The sequence below is a fragment of the Taurulus bubalis genome, assembly GCF_910589615.1.
Source record: "Taurulus bubalis genome assembly, chromosome: 7".
NCBI classification, from domain to species: domain Eukaryota; kingdom Metazoa; phylum Chordata; class Actinopteri; order Perciformes; family Cottidae; genus Taurulus; species Taurulus bubalis.
In genome coordinates, this window is record NC_136595.1 from 27,520,107 (window position 1) to 27,538,012 (window position 17,906).

Sequence of the window (17,906 nt, forward strand, 5' to 3'; positions counted from 1 at the left end):
TATTGTTCTTCTTATTGTTCTTCCTCTTCTACTTTATCTTCTTCTTCTCCTTGTTCTTCTTCTTCTACTTATTCTTCTTCTCCTTCTTCTATTTCATCTTCTTCTTCTACTTTTTTTCTTCTTCTAATTCTTGTTCTCCTTCTTGTTCTTTTCCATCTTCTACTTGTTCTTCTTGTTCTTCTACTTGTTCTTCTTGTTCTTTTACTTGTTCTTCCTCTTCTACTTCGTCTTCTACTTCATATTCTTCTTCTTCTCCTTCTACTTCTACATCATCTTCTTCTACTTCTTCTTCTCTTCCTTTTACTTCTACTTCTTCTTCTTCATTGTTCTTTTACTTCTTCTTCTCTTCCTTTTACTTCTTCTACTTCTTATAATACTACTTCTTCTACTTCTTGTTATTCTTGTTCTTCTTGTTCTTCTTATTGTTCTTCTTCATCTTGTTCTTCTACTTTATCTTCTTCTACTTCTTCTTTTTCTTCTTCTTCTACTTCATATTCTTCTTCTCCTTCTATTTCTTCTTCTTCTTCATCTTCTTCTTCTACTTTATCTTCTTCTACTTCATCTTCTTCTTCTCCTTTTTCTTCTTCTTCTACTTCATATTCTTCTCCTCCTTCTACTTCTTCTATTTGTTATTCTTCATCTTGTTCTTCTCCTTCTTCTTGTTCTTCTCCTTCTCCTTCTTCTTCTTCTTCTTCTTCTTCTTCTTCTTCTTCTTCTGCCTCCTCTTCTTCTTCTTCTTCTGCCTCCTCTTCTTCTTCTTCTTCTTCTTCTTCTTCTTCTGCCTCCTCTTCTTCTTCTTCTTCTTCTGCCTCCTCTTCTTCTTCTTCTTCTTCTTCTTCTTCTTCTTCTTCTTCTTCTTCTTCTTCTTCTTCTACTTCTTCTTCTTCTCCTTCCTCCAGGGAACAAGTGAAACCCAGAGCATGTTTCTGTTATTATCCCCGGCATCATCTGGCATCAATTGTCTTTAAGTGCGACTGCTTCCTCACCAGCTCCGTGCGCCCACACGGGGAAGCTGGTGACAGGCCGGTTTATTCTGACGGTTTAGTCAGCGTCTTGGCCGGAGCTTGTTCGGCGTGCATGTAGTTGCATGTAGTTGTGTTTTCTAACAGTATTGTGTCAAAGAGGAAATGGGTGGCGTTGAATACCGTCTGCCAAGAAATTTGTACCTTAGCTCGCGGCGGGCACTGCTATTCTAAGCACACCCTGCTTCCCCTGCAAATGACTGTTGGTTGGTCAAGTTCCTTCTTTGCCTGCTGGACTGGAGCGCTTCTTTTTGGGACCAAACTGTTCCGGGGACTCCCTTTAAAGAGGGATTGGTCACCAGCGAGTTCCCTCATGAACTACATTGTACCTACAAGAGCTTTTTTCTTCTTCTGCTGTTTGCATTCCCACCGCCATCAGGAACACTGACGTCACGTAAGCCGTTCCACCGCTAATGTTAATATACAGGAATATAGGAATACATAGGCAACCACTGTTAGATGCTACTATCATATAGACACAGGCAAAGTAGCCGTCAGGAACCTATTACCTGCTGTGATTTCAGTTTGAATCGGCTTCTTCGGCGACTGGGTTAGCTTTGTGCTACTGGTTAGCCTTTGTGCTACTAGGTTAGCCTTTGTGTAGCTTGTGCAACTGAGTTTGTGCTACTGGGTTAGCCTTTGGGTACCTTGTGCAACTGGGTGTGTGCTACTGGGTTAACATTTGTCCTACTGGGTTAACCTTTGTGCTACTGGGTTAGCCTTTGGGTACCTTGTGCAACTGGGTGTGTGCTACTGGGTTAACATTTGTCCTACTCGATTAACCTTTGTGCTACTGGGTTAGCATTTGGGTACCGTGTGCGACTGGGTTAGTGCTACTGGGTTAGCCTTTGTGCTACTAGGTTAGCCTTTGGGTACCTTGTGCAACTGGGTTTGTGCTACTGAGTTAGCATTTGTGCTACTGGGTTAGCCTTTGGGTACCTTGTGCAAGCGGGTTTGTGCTACTGGGTTAGCCTTTGTGCTACTAAATTAACCTTTGTGCTACTGGGTTAGCCTTTGTGTACCTTGTGCAACTGGGTTTTTGCTACTATGTTAGCCTTTGTGCTACTGGATTAACCATTGTGCTACTGGGTTAGCCTTTGTGCTACTGGATTAATCTTTGTGCTACTGGGATAGCCTTTGTGTACCTTGTGCGACTGGGTTTTTGCTACTATGTTAGCCTTTGTGCGAATGGATTAACATTTGTCCGACTGGGTTAGCCTTTGTGCTACTGGATAAACCTTTGTGCTACTGGGTTTCAATTGAATTGAATTCAGCTCATATTGTATAGTCCAGAGCTAGCCTTTGTGCTACTGGGTTAGCCTTTGTGCGACTCAGTTATCCTTTGTGTATCTCGTGCGACTGGGTTAGTGCTACTAGGTTAGCCTTTGTGCTTTTGGGTTAGTACTACTGGGTTAGCCTTTGTGCTACTGGGTTAGCTCGCTGAGTAGCGGCTCTCACTCGTTCATTAGCTCTTGTGTGTATTTGCTAATGAATGAGTTAACTTCTGAACTTCCCTGATGGGGAATCTGTCCGTGTTATTCTTCTGTTATTCACTGTTGTTTGTGTTGTCTGTAGTGTATACGGTTAAACGTTTTTGTTCTTTTAAATGGGGGTTGCCAGAGTTGCAGTGCCTCATGTGTTCGACCAATTAGACAATTGCCACTAATGATTCCTCTTGTGCTGGGAGAGTAGCTAAAAAAGTTTTTTCGGACTAGTCCTACTTCTTGCTGTGTGGACAAAATAAAAACGAGGGTTCTTAGAACTAAGTTCTTGGAACTGAAAAAGCTCTTCCAGTCCAAAAAGTACCTCACGTGACTCAACAAAGTCGCCACTGGAGAGAACACTCTGTTTAGCACCATGTTCAGCACATTCCAGGGAAATAGAGAGGGGATTTAATAAACACAACCGTCTGCCTCCAAATGAGTTTAGTCAGTAATTATACATAATGGTGGATCATTAAGGTTGATTAATAAGGGGTTTTATTGTTGTGCTAGTTGTGAAGGGTTTGTGCTCAGTCAACCCTCAGAGGAGCACAAGCTGATGAGTCCCGTGCTCTGCGTTGCGTTACATTGTGCCCAAACAAATGTACAATTTCCATTCCTGAACTCCTACCGAGCAGATGGTTTTACATTCTGCAGAGAGAGCCTGGCAGACCGTTGTCCCATAAACCAGAACGGAAAACTACTGAGCACATTTAATTAAAAGCGAACTTGAAATCCTTACAACTCTATTTTTGCTTCAGAAATGCCATATTTACTTCTTGAGAAGTGGACAGATTTAGACTCTTAACTCCCAACTCGTGGACTACCGAGGCTCGGTCAGTAGCGGCTGATACTGAGGCACCTTTTGGTGTCTGTATGAAACAAACCGGCCTTTCAACTAACCATCCGTGTCATTATTGGACAGCTGACGTAGTACATCCTACCAAGGCTGAGCGATTGTTCTGCTTCACTTTATCAAAGTCAACCTTTGCAGAGAGAATGTTCACATATTGAGCTATGATTTGGGTTAGAGAATGTTCACATATTGAGTTATGATTTGGGTTAGAGAATGTTCACATATTGAGCTATGATTTGGGTTAGAGAATGTTCACATATTGAGTTATGATTTGGGTTAGAGTTGGACCTTACAGCTGCATCATTTCAAAGAAATAATCATCCTGAAAGTGATTTGTTTTTAGTCAGACCTGAAACCTTTTCATTTTTTTCTGTGTGTCATCTTCATTTACTCTTAACCAGTAACATATAGACTGATATTTACACATCTGAACAAAATCTCACATGTGTACCTTTTTATTATAACACCCACATTATTCAAACAGCCCTAGTGGTTGCAGAGATACACTCTTTTTAGTTTGGGTATGACATTTTCGAGGAAAGGGATGAAAAATAGGGTGGTTTCCAAAAGGATAAAGAGCTAGAAAGTCAACGCAGGACTTTCACCCAGGAGACTACTGTTCGTGTCGATGGTGACACATTGTAGCTTTGTTTTGGGATGTAACTTACACACTTCACACCAGTTACAAAGTAACAAACGTACTTATTGTATCCCCAAACTGCAACTTTTTCCGAAGCCTTACCAAGTAGGGTTAGGATTAGGCAATTTACATTGGTAGTTAATTCTTTTTTAATCAAGCGAAAACTATACGTTTTCCTGTTTATTTTGCTGCATTTAACTTGTACGACGCTACAGCGGCACATGGAGTGTCGTAGGTTGAGGCTCCGGTCACCGATTGAGCGTCAGTATTTGAGGAGTTGGGGTTAAAACACCAGGGCGTAAAAAACATGTGACCTCGCTGTTTGCTGGCCTCTGTTCACTAAAGTTAGAAACACTCACTCTCAGTCCCTCCAACAACGCCCCACTGCAAAAAACACAAAAAACAATAGTCATTTGTTGAATGATGTCATGCACAAAAAAGCCCTTTTTCTCTTTGTGTTCGATTCGATGGCGTCCAAAAGACTTTGCTGGGTTGAAGTAGATTTGTATTGCGCAATCCACATCAAGCAGAGAGCATATGGCTGTGAAGTCCTTAGTGATTCTGATTAATGCAGCGAGTCACTTAAAAGAAAGCGGCGAGCAAAAACCTGACTTTCCCAAGCGAGTCGCCAGCAGACATGGCGGTCGCCCAAAACGAGCCGTTTCCACTCTTTCTCCAAAAACCGCACAGACATATTGATTTGCTCAAAACAATCACGTTTCATTTTTTTACTCTCAAATGGCCAGCTGCTGTCAGTTTTGTGCCAAAGAAAGTCATACAACAAAGTCACGTCGCTCAGGGATCCCTGCGTCGTCCCAGCCGCTCTCTCTCTATGTCTGGATCGTGCGTTCGATGCCGATGGGGGTTTGAAGCGTGCCAGATGACTCTTGGCCTCCGTTGCCTCGAGCGCCGGCGGATAAGGTCTCCGCCGCTCGTGCCGTGAGCAGCTCTTCATTAGTCTCGTGTCACGATCTGTGTGTTTTTCTAGCATTTAGCCCACGCGGCGTGCGTGGGAGCCGGAGTCCACGTCTCCGTTGTTGGACGTTCGCCCGGCGGTGAGCCAGACGAGCCGGTCTGCGGGGGTCCGGTGTCGAGTCTCTGTCTCTGTCACCGCTGCTGATGAATTGCTCGTCTCAACAATGACGCGGCGTATTATCTTTCTCGTGTGACCCGGGCTGACTCATGCTCATTCACCCCCCCGGTCTCTGCTCCCACACCCACTCTGTCAGGTGGGAATTTCTGCAGCATGAAGCGTCGCTGATGGATTGTTTTCTGGAACAGGCGTTAGCTGCTGTTTCCTGACACACCAGAGGGTATTAACATCTAGCGATGGCGGAGCAGCAGGACGTTGTCCTCAGGTCGGGCAGCTGTTGTTCCAGCATTTTGGGAATTCCTGCCCCTCCCCCCATCTGTCCATGCGGAGGTCGGGAGGTGAACGAGACCTACACACACATGCTTTCTCCTTTAACAGGGTGCTGAGCGGCTGTACAGCGGGGGGTGGGTCAACCCCAGTTGCCAGAATAAAATTGGACGTTTCCGCAAATATGTATATATTCACATATGGACACTTCTACATATGTGTGTAAACATTACAGTGGCTGAACCACTCAGTTTTGAAACTACATTCTCCAATTGAGCCTTTGTTCAGACGGGCTAATCGTAGCTTAGCATCAGTGGTTTCAGATGTTCTTGAGGAGGGTTTAGTGGATGTGGAGCTCGTCCCGGGTTAAACATCGTGTAAGATGGATACTCCTCTACCCCTCTACTAGCCTAAAACATTAGCAGAGCACGTTAGCATATCTATGCTACGCTAGCTACTGAAGGTATACTGAATGTATTTCATTTTAACAGTGAATAAAGAGGTTGTGGTTCTTGTTTACACTGTGATCTGTAGCCGTTAGCTTCTATTTTCATCTTTTTAACCTGTTTTCGCTGCTGAATCAGTGGAACATCATGCATATGTCCTTCAAACGCACACGTCTTGGGTTAAAATACGATACTTTTGGCTTCAAATCGGACAAGAGCGCTGGTCTCCTGGGTGAAAGTCCTGTGTGTGACCCATCCACCAACCAAATATAAACCTAACCTGAGAGAAAATACATTCTTATAGAACGTAACTGACCACACAGTTTGGTTTATCACGATCAGAAGTGTCATAATGCACTTTAAAAAGAAGATGGGGCCTTCGCACTGATAAAAGCAACAGACTCACACACACCACGACAGCATTCAGTGTGTGTGTGTGTGTGTCTGCTGGAGATGGTGTTTGATGTGGGAACGCAGTGCGGAGGGGTCTGCTTTAAACGCAGCAATGTGAAGAGAGATGAGACAGACGAAGCTGGTGGTGTTGTGTGGACTCTCTCATCCCCTCCTGGGGTCCCAGATCAGGGAACAAAGACCCCCAGGGGAGGCGGGACCGGGCCCAGGCGCCTGCCAGACACACGGGCCTCCGATTGGAAGGGAAAAGGGTGCGTCTGCTTCCCGTAACACGGCGTCTCGCCGGTGCCTCCGGGCGGCTGACGTTTGGCAGATAAGTAATCTCAGACATGCCCAGAGTGTGTGTGTGTGTGTGTGTGTGTGTGTGTGTCTGTGTGTGTAGGTGTGTGTGTGTGAATGACGAGTTATTGATGTAAGTTAAATTGGCAGGCCTCCATCGGGTGAGGCAAAGGTACATTTAAGTTCAAGTCTTGTCCCCGCTCGCTAAGATTTTCATTGATTTCAGTAATTATCCTAATTGCCTAGTTTGTGCCTTTCTAGTAATATTCATTTAATTGGCACAAAGTATAATACGTACATTTTCAGTCACAAAGCGATGGTGAAATATGACGACTCGTGTTTAACCTCATAAACCCGACGCTCCTTTTTTCCTCTCCCGAAAATGAGAATTGTGTTTTTTTCAAAACTAAAGCTGTGCTATCTCCTCATCCACAGTTACGATTTAATTCATTTAAATTGCTAAAGTACCGTAACCCTTGTGAGAATGACTGAGCGATTATAACGTTTCACTAAAACATTCATAAGTCCCGGATTTCAGTCAAAGACACAAACCCGTTTTTTGGACTGAATATACTTCCTAACATCTCAATGCGTGTGTTTATTGTGATTATTATTAGATGCTTTAGGTGTAATCTTTCTAAAGATGTGCAGTATCGCTGTGGGTTGATGGGAAGGCACCGAACAATACAATTAAAAAAACTTGGGGAGCCATTTAGGGGGAATCTTGCTCAGACTCTTGACTTTTGATCATATTTATGCTGAAAATAAGTTTAAACATAATTTTTTTAAAGGCAAGGAGTTGCGGATTCGTTCGAGATCAAGGACAATAGGGTCTGGTATTCATGTCGTGGTCATATGAGCTGTAGAACCTCTTCTTTGTATAAATCTAGATCCACAAAATCTATACCCAAAAAGAAACCTATCGTTATAGCTGGTAGGAACAGATTGGAAACCGGCGAAGTCATCATTTTCTTTGAAGCACTGTCAACTGTGTGGAGCTAAAAGTCACAATGAATTAAATGCATGGTAGAACACCGTTAAAGTAGTAGTTTAAAATGTTTGCATTGAGTTTTAAAGTCTGTTTTTCTGCTCTGGATAATACATGGCAGTGACGTCCGCTCAGGGGTTTGGACTGCAAAGATCCTGGTGTCGCTCCTGTTGCATCAAACTGTAGTTCGACTGTCCCGCCCCATTGGTTACTCAAGGTTCCCTCTCGTCTCCACCAGGTGGTTCTGTGAAGGCCGCGAGCTGCACAACTCTCCCGACATTCAGATCTGGAGGGATGCTGACCTGCACACGCTGGTGATCTCCGAAGCCTTCGAGGACGACACGGGACGCTACACCTGCGTGGCTTCCAACAGCATCGGGGCGGACAACACCTCCGCCGAGGTTTACATCGAAGGTCCGACGTTCTTCACGGTCGAGGAACTGTTAGAACCATCGGGGGTCTCTGTAGTTAAACTGCACTAGTGGGGAGATACTTCTCAGGCTTTTTTCAGTGCTGTTTGTGTGTTTCTACCCACTGCAGGAGCTTCGTCATCGGACTCAGAGGGAGAAGGAACCGGGTCAAAGTCCAGATCAGGAGCCATGCCTCAGTACGTGCAAAGATACTCTATAACCGAAAGATAACGCATTACAAAGCTCCGCCAACGGTTTGAAATGCTGCACTTCCTGTCTGCTAAGTGGGCGTGGTCATTGTCACGTTTGCAGAGCTGAAGGACGTATTTAGCACAACGAAAAATGAAGTACCTCGCAAGCTTTAGTTGCCGGATCTCGCAACAGTGTGTTGCAGAGACGGAGAAAAAGTTAATCTTCTCCGGAGAAGTCGGTCTGAAAAATGCCACGTTCGTGTCAGAATGTTTGAACGATATGTGGCTTCTGGAAAATAAATGGGTCCAATATTTACTTTGGTGACTGTGGGGAAAAAGAATCATTCATAAGAGTAAACAGACTCAGAGCAAGACCTCTCTTGACACTTTGACCCTTTGAACCGTGAAGCCTCTGAGCAGGTTAACTGAGCCCTGCAGCCGTTTATCAGCTGTGTGGCCTTTAACTAGAGCCCCTAACAGGCCTTTAAAGAGCCATAACCCTGAGCCATGACAGGCCACAATCTCAGCAATGAGAGAAGAAGAAGGTTAGGATAGGTCACAACGGTCCCCTGTACTTATCTCCAAAAGGTAAACTTTTAACTCTTTTCCTGCTTTCACTCTTGCAAAACCAAAGTGCATATCATTTTTTTTTCAGACCCAAATGAGGATGCAGGAACTTTTTTTAAATGCTTCCTTAAAAGTGATATCTACAGGACTCATGCATGCATACAGCAGAGAGTGACTCCCTCTGGGTGTGTCGTTATCAGAGCTTCTTTGTGCTTTGTTTACGCAGCCTGTTAATGCACGTTAGCCGCTCTGTTTTGTCCCGTTAGCGAGCTAATGGCTACCGCTCTGCACTGCGCTCACACGGCGGTTACAGCTGATAACGGCATCCCACAGCGCTACTGGGGAAGCTTAACACCGTCAGCTCCGTCAGTGCTGTGTCCGTAGTTTGCAATGCTAGCGCTGTTAGCACAGTTAGCTGCTAGCTGTTGAGAGCCGCGGGGAGACAATGGATATCCACATTGTGTATATATTTTTGTGTGCAATTTTTCAACACAGAACTTCCTTGACTGGTGAAAATGTGGCACACATATGTTTATTTTAATGCCCTTCAAAATGCATATTTAAAATTAAAAAAAAAATATTTGAGGAATGTGCACTCTGCCCGCTTCTCTAAATGTTTTCCGTTATTATCTGTTGTATAAATCAGGTCCATCTGGACTACTTCCTGATTCCCTTTCTGTTTACACACTGAAGCCAGCATCACTGATATCATCTTAATTACCGGGGAGACAATTTTCTTTGATTCGAGTATCATATTTGAACAAAAAGCACATCAGGTTGAGAAATGACTTTGTCTGTGTGCGTGCGGTTGCTGATTTATGCGTTTGTTGATTTTAGACTCCAGAAGAAGACCACTTCAATGTCCCTGACGATTCGCTCGTCGTCTCCCAAAACCTCAGAGGTCCTTCCTCACCGCTCCACCCTGGTCCAGTCCCTGTCTCTGCCTCTGCAGCGGGTGAGCAGCTCCAGCACCAGGAACAGCTGATCCACACAGCCGGGTCAAAGGAGCGGAGAATTCTCTTCAGTGGCAAACGCCGTCCTGAAAGTATGTTTCTCATCTTCTAGACGCAGAGTCCAGTGTCGTCCCCGTATGGCGCCGAGGTGTCTGGTCCGCCGATGTTCACCAAGGTGAGTCTACATGGCACCGAGGACACCCAAAGCCCCACGTGTGTGATTGTTGAGTACAAACAACGGTAATCACCTGGTAGCCCCGCCCTAAAGCGTCCCCTATTATGGTCTGTTTGACTCTAAATGACCATAATTTACTAAATGAACATCATGCTGTATTGAAGAAGACTTGAAACTAGAGATTGAGACATAAACTCATGTTTACAATGTTTACTGAGGGAATACATCAAGAGAAGTAGAGTCATTTATATAGACTTCTATACAACCAGAGGAGTCACCCCTGGTGGTCAGGAAAGAGAATGCAGCCTTAACACATGAAGCATAGACTTCTATACAACCTGAGGAGTCACCCCCTGGTGGTCAGGAAAGAGAATGCAGCCTTAACACATGAAGCATATACTTCTATACAACCAGAGGAGTCACCCCCCGGTGGTCAGGAGAGAGAATGCAGCTTTAACACATGAAACATAGACTTCTATACAACCAGAGGAGTCACCCCCTGGTGGTCAGGAGAGAGAATGCAGCTTTAACACATGAAGCCGAGAATTCTATACAACCAGAGGAGTTGCCCCCTGGTGGCCAGGAGAGAGAATGCAGCTTAAACACATGAAGCATAGACTTATATACAACCAGAGGAGTCACCCCTGGTGGTCAGGAGAGAGAATGCAGCTTTAAGACATGCACCATGTACTTCTATACAACCAGAGGAGTCACCCCTGGTGGCCAGGAGAGAGAATGCAGCTTTAAGACATGCATCATATACTTCTATACAACCAGAGGAGTCACCCCCTGGTGGTCAGGAGAGAGAATGCAGCTTTAACAGATGAAGCATATACTTCTATACAACCAGAGGCGTCCCCCCTGGTGGTCAGGAGAGAGAATGCAGCTTTAACACATGAAGCATATACTTCTATACAACCAGACTTGCACGTCAGGGTTGGAAAACCATTTCTTTTAGAAATACTTTGTGCACGGAGACACTGGCGTGAAACAGAAGGGATATTTATATAAAGGGAAACTTTGAAGCATACCATTGTCTATTAAGATTTCTCTTAATTAGAGCTAAAACCATGAAAAACGGCAGTATTCACAGGAAGAGTACGTACAGTACACACACATGTACTCCGCCTGCTTGCCTTCCCTTAATAACAGTGTGCAGGGCTGTGGCTTTCAGCAGTGGGGGTCAGATAAAACACAAAGCTCAAGAACACCCCGCCCCCCTGAGCTGTGGGTCTTGTGACGGCAGGACGGAGACAGGCTGAGGCAGAGCTTCAAACGGGCCTGCCAAGCCCACACGGGTCAGGTCTCTTTCACTCTCCGTACGCCAGGCAGGCCCTAAATCATGTTCCACTTCATTACACAAAGACTTTTGTTTTGCCTTCAGCCTCCTTTATGAAAAAAAAACGAGAAAAAAAACCTGTAATCATCTCAGTGAGAGGATGTTCGGCTCAAGTGAAGTCAGCGCTGTGATGTCACCCAAACAACACACACACACAGACACACACACAGCCACACACACATAACAACGCGGTGTTGACAGCAACTTCTCCATAAGTCCGCAATGTCGCTGTCGTGCTTTGTTCTGCAACACGCCGTACGACCGAATGGACGCGGGGTCAAACGGGCCCCTGTGACGTGTCCCAGGCCTGAACTCGGCCTCCATCCATCCCGTCAGATTTATTCTTTTCATTACCTCAGTCTCTCCTCGTTCCCTCTCCAGCTGCTGCAGGACGCCCGGGCCTCCGAGGGCCAGGTGGTGGTTCTGGAGTGCCGGGTCCGAGGAAGCCGTCCTCTGCAGGTCCGGTGGTACCGGCAGGGAGAGGAGATCCTGGACTCCCCCGATTTTCGGATTCTCCAGAAAAGTGAGACGTTCTTCTTAGTGATTTGAATAATATATTTGAATGTATATGCTATTAACAGGGCTGTACCCGACTGGTAATCATGTTTTGTCAACACGCAGATTCAACTATTTGTTGCTTTTTATTTAACCTTTTTAGCCCCGAGGCCCCTATAAAGGTCGAATTTTACACTTGATATAGTTAAATTACAATAATCATGAACAAATATATTGATGTTAAACATCAAATTAAACAAGAGAACCTGGGCTACAATAATTAGTCAGCCATTTCAACACAACTCAAACACCAACTAAAATAATTATTAAAATATCATAATCATAATTTGTCATGAGTCAGCCCACTCGGCATGTTTCCGGTACTATCAACCCGAAGCTCGGTGCTATCAGAAAAAAAACAGATGACAAAAAGCAAGACAATTCCACACAGATTCCAAATCTATTCACTTCATTATTAAAACACCAACATTATTCAAATAGCCCTTGTGGTTGCAGAGATTCACCCTTTTTAGTTTGGGCATGTTATTTCGAGCAGAATCCTAAAAGATACCTCGTTTTTTGCCACGGTGCTTAAAACAGCTAATAACGCAAATCTCCGTTTGTCTCCTCTTCCCTCCTCTTCTTCAGAGCCTCGATCTGCAGCCGAGCCAGGTACGACCCGCCGCCCCTCCACAGGTGTAAACCAAACGGCAATTAGTAACGGTTATTAGATGCAGCGGAGTTTCAGCCTTTCACTAGACGGGGAAACACTGATTTAACTTCTGCGCCCGTGACACGTAAACACACACAATAAATCACACACAATAAATCACACACAGACGATGACACACGCGTGTCAGACGGTTTTTCCACCTGTGCGAGAGTCGGGTTACGATTCAGGTGTTCAGATGTGAGTCACCCTCCCTGAACATCTGTGCCTGTCTGCTCTTCGTGAGTCTTCACATCACGCTATAAAAACCTGACTCACCCGTCTAGAGCGACTCTCACTCTCCTGCGTCTCACGACGAACAAGTCCAGCGTCGACATGTCGCTGCACATGCACATGCTCTACCTCCACGCACACGGATGTAACCTTCACGACCGTGAACGGCATATCGATGACCAGTGCAAAATAAATCAACAAAATCATCCAGGAAAAGTGTGGGAAAACCTCCTACCTGCACTTTATGTATTTTTCTGTATTTCTTAATTTTATTTTTTGTTTTTTATTGGGTATCCTTAACTAATAGCATTCTACAAGAAAACAATTATTTTTTTATTTTGTTATATTCTCAAAAAAGAAAACTGGGAAAACCTCCTATATGCACATGTATTTTTCTGGATTCTTTTATTTTTTGTATTTTTTGTATTTCTTTATATTTATTTTTTATTTTGTATTGTGTATCCTTAACAAAGGACATTCTGCAAGAAAACAACAACTTTTTTTGATATTGTCAAAAAAGAAAACTTTAAGAAAACCTCCTATCTGCACTTTTTTTTGTATTTTTTGTTTTTTTGTATTTATTTATATTTTTTTGTATTTTTTATTGGGTATCCTTAACAAATAGCACTCTGCAAGAAAACACTTTTTTTGTATATTCTCAAAAAAGAAAACTGTGGGAAAACCTCCAATATGCACTTTATATATTTTTCTGTATTTTTGTATTTTTTTGTATTTCTTTATGTTTTTTGTATTTTGTATTTTTTATTGGGTATCCTTAACAAATAGCATGCTGCAACAAAACAACTTAAAAAAAAATATTCTCATAAAAGAAAACTGTGGGAAAACCTCCAATGTGCACTTTATGTATTTTTCTGTATTCTTTTATATTTTTGGTATTTTCTTATATTCTTTTGTACTTTTTAATTTTTGTGTGTATCCTTAACAAATAGCATTCTGCTCTCGGCCCTCTTTGTGTGCGTGAAGACGAGGATTGATGTCTCTTTCTTCTTCTCTTGTTCAGAGGAGATCTGCACCCTGGTGATCGCCGAGGCCTTTCCAGAGGACGGAGGCCGGTTCTGCTGCACGGCCTCCAACCCGCACGGCTCCGTCAGCAGCGCCGCTCAACTCTCCGTCGCTGCAGGTGCGTCCGACACGGACAGAAAAGAGAAGCTCCATTTTATTTATCTTTGACTGTGACGTTTATAAACAGTCAAAAGACGAGTCTCAAATTCAACCTCACTGATCACCGGCATATTGTCTAAAATGTGGAGAAGTTTTGGCGGCTTGGTTCCACTAACGTCCGATAGTCCCGTCGTCCTGTGGGGGCGTGGCTTGTACTCGTGTGGGGGCGTGGCTTGTACTCATGTGGGGGCGTGGCCTGGACTCATGTGGGGGCGTGGCCTGGACTCATGTGGGGGCGTGTCTTGGACTTAGTTCTGAAAGTCCGATTGCACGTCTCAACCAGACGACCGTCTTCTGTCGTGTTTATCATCGTGAGGTCTGTGAGTGAGGTGTCATCTGATGAGCGGCTCTTTGTGAGGACAGCAGGACATAAATATTTCTGTGTGTGTGTGTGTGTGTGTGTGTGTGTGTGTGTGTGTGTGTGTGTGTGTGTGTGTCAGTATCTACTGAGTGTATGTGGAAGTTTTAAAACTAAACAAGTCAAACATTTCCCACTCTTCTCTGTTTGTTTCCCTCCCAGCCGAGGACTCCAGTAACGGCCCGTCTGGTGATCGCTCAGGCTTTGAGGATGTGGCCACCTTCCCTCCTCCTCCTCCTCCTCCCCCACCCACGGAGATCAGCCTCCTGGAGCTGCCACCCAAGATGCCGCCTCAGCCCGCCGCGTTCCTCATCAGGGAGCTGGAGATCTGGCCCGGCGCGGTGGAGGTCGAGGTGAAAAGGTCCGCGCAGAACGGCCCGCCCCCAAATCTAGCATCGCCACCTAGCCCGCCTAAAGCAACCACACCTCCACCACCTCCACCTCCGTCTAACCCAGCGGCAGATGTCACGGCACCAGACTCCCCTCCATCCCCGGGGAGGGACGGTCTTCCGCTGCCGACCAAGCCCAAACCAAAGCTGTGAGTACCGGTTGTGTCCACCGGGGGAGCGGGCGGGGAGGGAGGTAGCCCGTCTGAGGTCTGGTGGAAATGAGAGTCTCAGCTTCGCCGGTGGGGAATCCCGAGCCCCCACAAAAGCATTCCCCTGAGCTTTTGTCGGTGTCAATGTGGCATCGAGTCCCCGGCTGCTTTCTGTCGCCGGCTGTAAACAGATCCGCGTGGCTGTGTTTTGCTGGATGGCTCCTATTGTTGCAGCGTAACCTCGGCCTGCATGCCGGAGCCATTGTGTTGAGTTCCTGAGCGCCGCGGGGGTCAACAGTCATCACGGGTGTTTTAAAGCCTCTTCCGTTTTCTTTTCTGCCTTTATCGAGGAACAAGAAATAGACGGACAGTCCTAGCGGTGGATAGCGTCTTTATCTCAAGAGGCCGCTCCACACATGCTGCTGGTCCTCCTCCAATTATTTATAGAGTATTCTATATATATATATATAGATATAGATATATATTCTTTCACTCGAGATATCGGTTTTCTTCTCTTCTCTTTGTTTCAAATGTCTGAAGATGACGACGGCGCCATCTTTGATGATCATGATTTTGCAGAGAATAAATCCGTATTAGATGCACGGCCAGTGAAGTGGCTGCTGGTGGTTACAGTATGTCCTCAGGATGAAGTTGAATGACTTTGGTGATCACCTGACTCCTGACTGAAGGTCACATTTACACTTCACGACGAGACGGACTGGCACCAAACTTCTTGAATGAATTTCGGATGTAAACTTCCACCTCCCGACCTTTCTTACCCAATGCTTTGGTTTCATGATTAGCAAATAATTAGCATGCTAACTTGCTAAACTAAAATGGAAAAAACATTCCACCTGCTGGCATTGCTGACCGCCGGCCGGCTCGCACGGTCGTAGACGGTTTGCTCGCCTTTTACATTTTTCCCTCTCAATATTTTACCTGCATAGAGATTTATTTTGGGCAGCATTCAGACCAGGGTTCGGGTTGCGACTGGACGCATTCAGACCAGGGATACGATGGGCTGCATTCAGACCAGGGTTCGGGTTGCGACTGGACGCATTCAGACCAGGGTTCGGGTTACGCCTGGACGCATTCACACCAGGGTTACGATGGGCTGCATTCAGACCAGGGTTCGGGTTACGATGGGCTGCATTCAGACCAGGGTTCGGGTTACGATGAGACGCATTCAGACCAGGGTTCTGGTTACGCCTGGACGCATTCAGACCAGGGTTCGGGTTACGATGGGCTGCATTCAGACCAGGGTTCGGGTTACGACGGGTCGCATTCAGACCATGGTTCGGGTTTTGACGGGCTGCATTCAGACCAGGGTTCGGGTTACGACTGGACGCATTCAGACCAGGGTTCGGGTTACAACGGGCTGCATTCAGACCAGGGTTCGGGTTACGACTGGGCGCATTCAGACCAGGGTTCGGGTTACGACGGGCCGCATTCAGACCAGGGTTCGGGTTACGTAGAGCCACATTCAGATCAGGGTTCGGGTAGCGACGAGTCGCATTCAGACCATGGTTCAGGTTACAACTGGACGCATTCAGACCAGGGTTCGGGTTACGACTGGACGCATTCAGACAAGGGTTCGGGTTACGACTGGACGCATTCAGACCAGGGTTCGGGTTACGACTGGACGCATTCAGACCAGGCTTCTGGTTGCGACTGGACGCATTCAGACCAGGGTTCAGGTTACGACTGGACAAATTCAGACCAGGGTTCGGGTTACGATGAGCCGCATTCAGACCAGGGTTCGGGTCACGCCGCAGTAAACGCTTGGTTCCTGCATCGCTCGGCTACAGTTCCAGCGCATGGTTCTCTCTGGACGTGCTTCCTGTGTGACGGCTCTGCATTCATCTGTTCACGTAAATGTTGTGACTGTTATAATTCTGTGCTTCCAGAGCTGAGAGAGTAGAGGAGGAGACGGGAAATGACAGGTAAATATATGGGATGCTCTGGATGGGAACAATATTGCTGTGTGGGACAGCAAATCAGAGGCTGTGATTGGACGAGAACTGAGTGGGAATCAGCTGATGGTTTACAATCGCTGCACTTTAAATGAACTGTGCTTGTTTGCTGGTGTAGAATGTGCAATTTAGAAACTCTTACGCCCGGTTACTGAGATAGAAATGCCACCTTTATTTAAAGTTTATCCACAATAACAACATGAATACACAACATCAGCGCCCAGCTGTGAAGCAATTAGAAAGCATAACCCACCCATGACTTTCTAATAAGCCACTTAGTTGACTTGCCATAGATTTGATAGACTGAGTGGAATAAATGGATCGAAATCATCGGGCTGACAAGCTGGAAGCCGGCGTGAGGATGTTGTTGCTTCAATAACAGCGAGCTGTTGAGATGGAGGAAGTCGTTGTGTGACTTGGCAGGTCTGCAGGAGACGGGGCGTGCAAACAGACGAAGAGAGAGAGAGAGAGAGAGAGAGAGAGGCCGGTAGGTGTTTGGGTTCGATGCCCGGCGTTGATGTCAGACGTCGGGATAAGAATCACAAAGGAAATGATCATGGGAGAGGCTCAGATCGGCCAGTTGGGATCCGAATTGTTCTGTTTACCAGAAATGAAGAAGAAAAAAGTGTGTGTGTGTGTGTGTGTGTGTGTGTGTGTGTGTGTGTGTGTGTGTGTGTGTGTGTGTGTGTGTGTGTGTGTGTGTGTGTGTGTGTGTGTTGATGGATGAGGTGGCGGTGCTGCTGGAGTGTATTGATAAAGGTGCATGTTTGCCAAGTGTGGCATTTCACGGCTCTGCGTGACCGACATCTATTCTCTTGTGCATGGGGAGGTGCACGTAGTTGTGTGTTTTTCAATTGCGTGTGTGTTATAAATGGCTTATAAGTTGCTTATAAGCCATTTATAAGCAACTTACTGCCGAAGCAGAAGAAGGAGCCGTGCAGTACAGGTGCGCCCGCGATGATATGGACCGTGATAATCGGGGCGAGGCTTTATATTACAGGGTGGGATAATGTCTGGGTGGGCGTCACACACACACACACACACACACACATACACACACACACACACACACACACACACACACACACACACACACACAGAGGCATCAATTATCCTCCAATCATTCCCCAGCTGAATCTCCCTTTTGTAAGACTCTGACATTCCAAATTGTTCTCTCTCACGGACGTCATTTTTTTACGCGTCAGTTTAAATGTTTTTATTTTTTATTCTTATGCGACTCCAACAGTGGGTTTAAGTTTAATTTCCCTCCATATTGTCAGATTACAGATGATGGAAAAC

At 45.6% G+C, this 17,906-nt stretch overlaps 1 protein-coding gene across 1 annotated transcript in view; it reads left to right on the plus strand.

The window, feature by feature from the left end:
• The window catches only part of palld (palladin, cytoskeletal associated protein), a gene marked incomplete at its 5' end in the record, with an annotated part of 65,752 nt that overhangs the window by 19,254 nt on the left and 28,592 nt on the right, over positions 1–17,906 (plus strand). The window contains 8 exons of the mRNA XM_079221001.1: positions 7,722–7,897; positions 8,024–8,090; positions 9,489–9,606; positions 9,717–9,779; positions 11,500–11,641; positions 12,262–12,285; positions 13,578–13,697; positions 14,259–14,634. Of these exons, the coding sequence (XP_079077127.1) occupies positions 7,722–7,897; positions 8,024–8,090; positions 9,489–9,606; positions 9,717–9,779; positions 11,500–11,641; positions 12,262–12,285; positions 13,578–13,697; positions 14,259–14,634 (1,086 nt within the window). The remainder of the gene's footprint in view (positions 1–7,721; positions 7,898–8,023; positions 8,091–9,488; positions 9,607–9,716; positions 9,780–11,499; positions 11,642–12,261; positions 12,286–13,577; positions 13,698–14,258; positions 14,635–17,906) is intronic.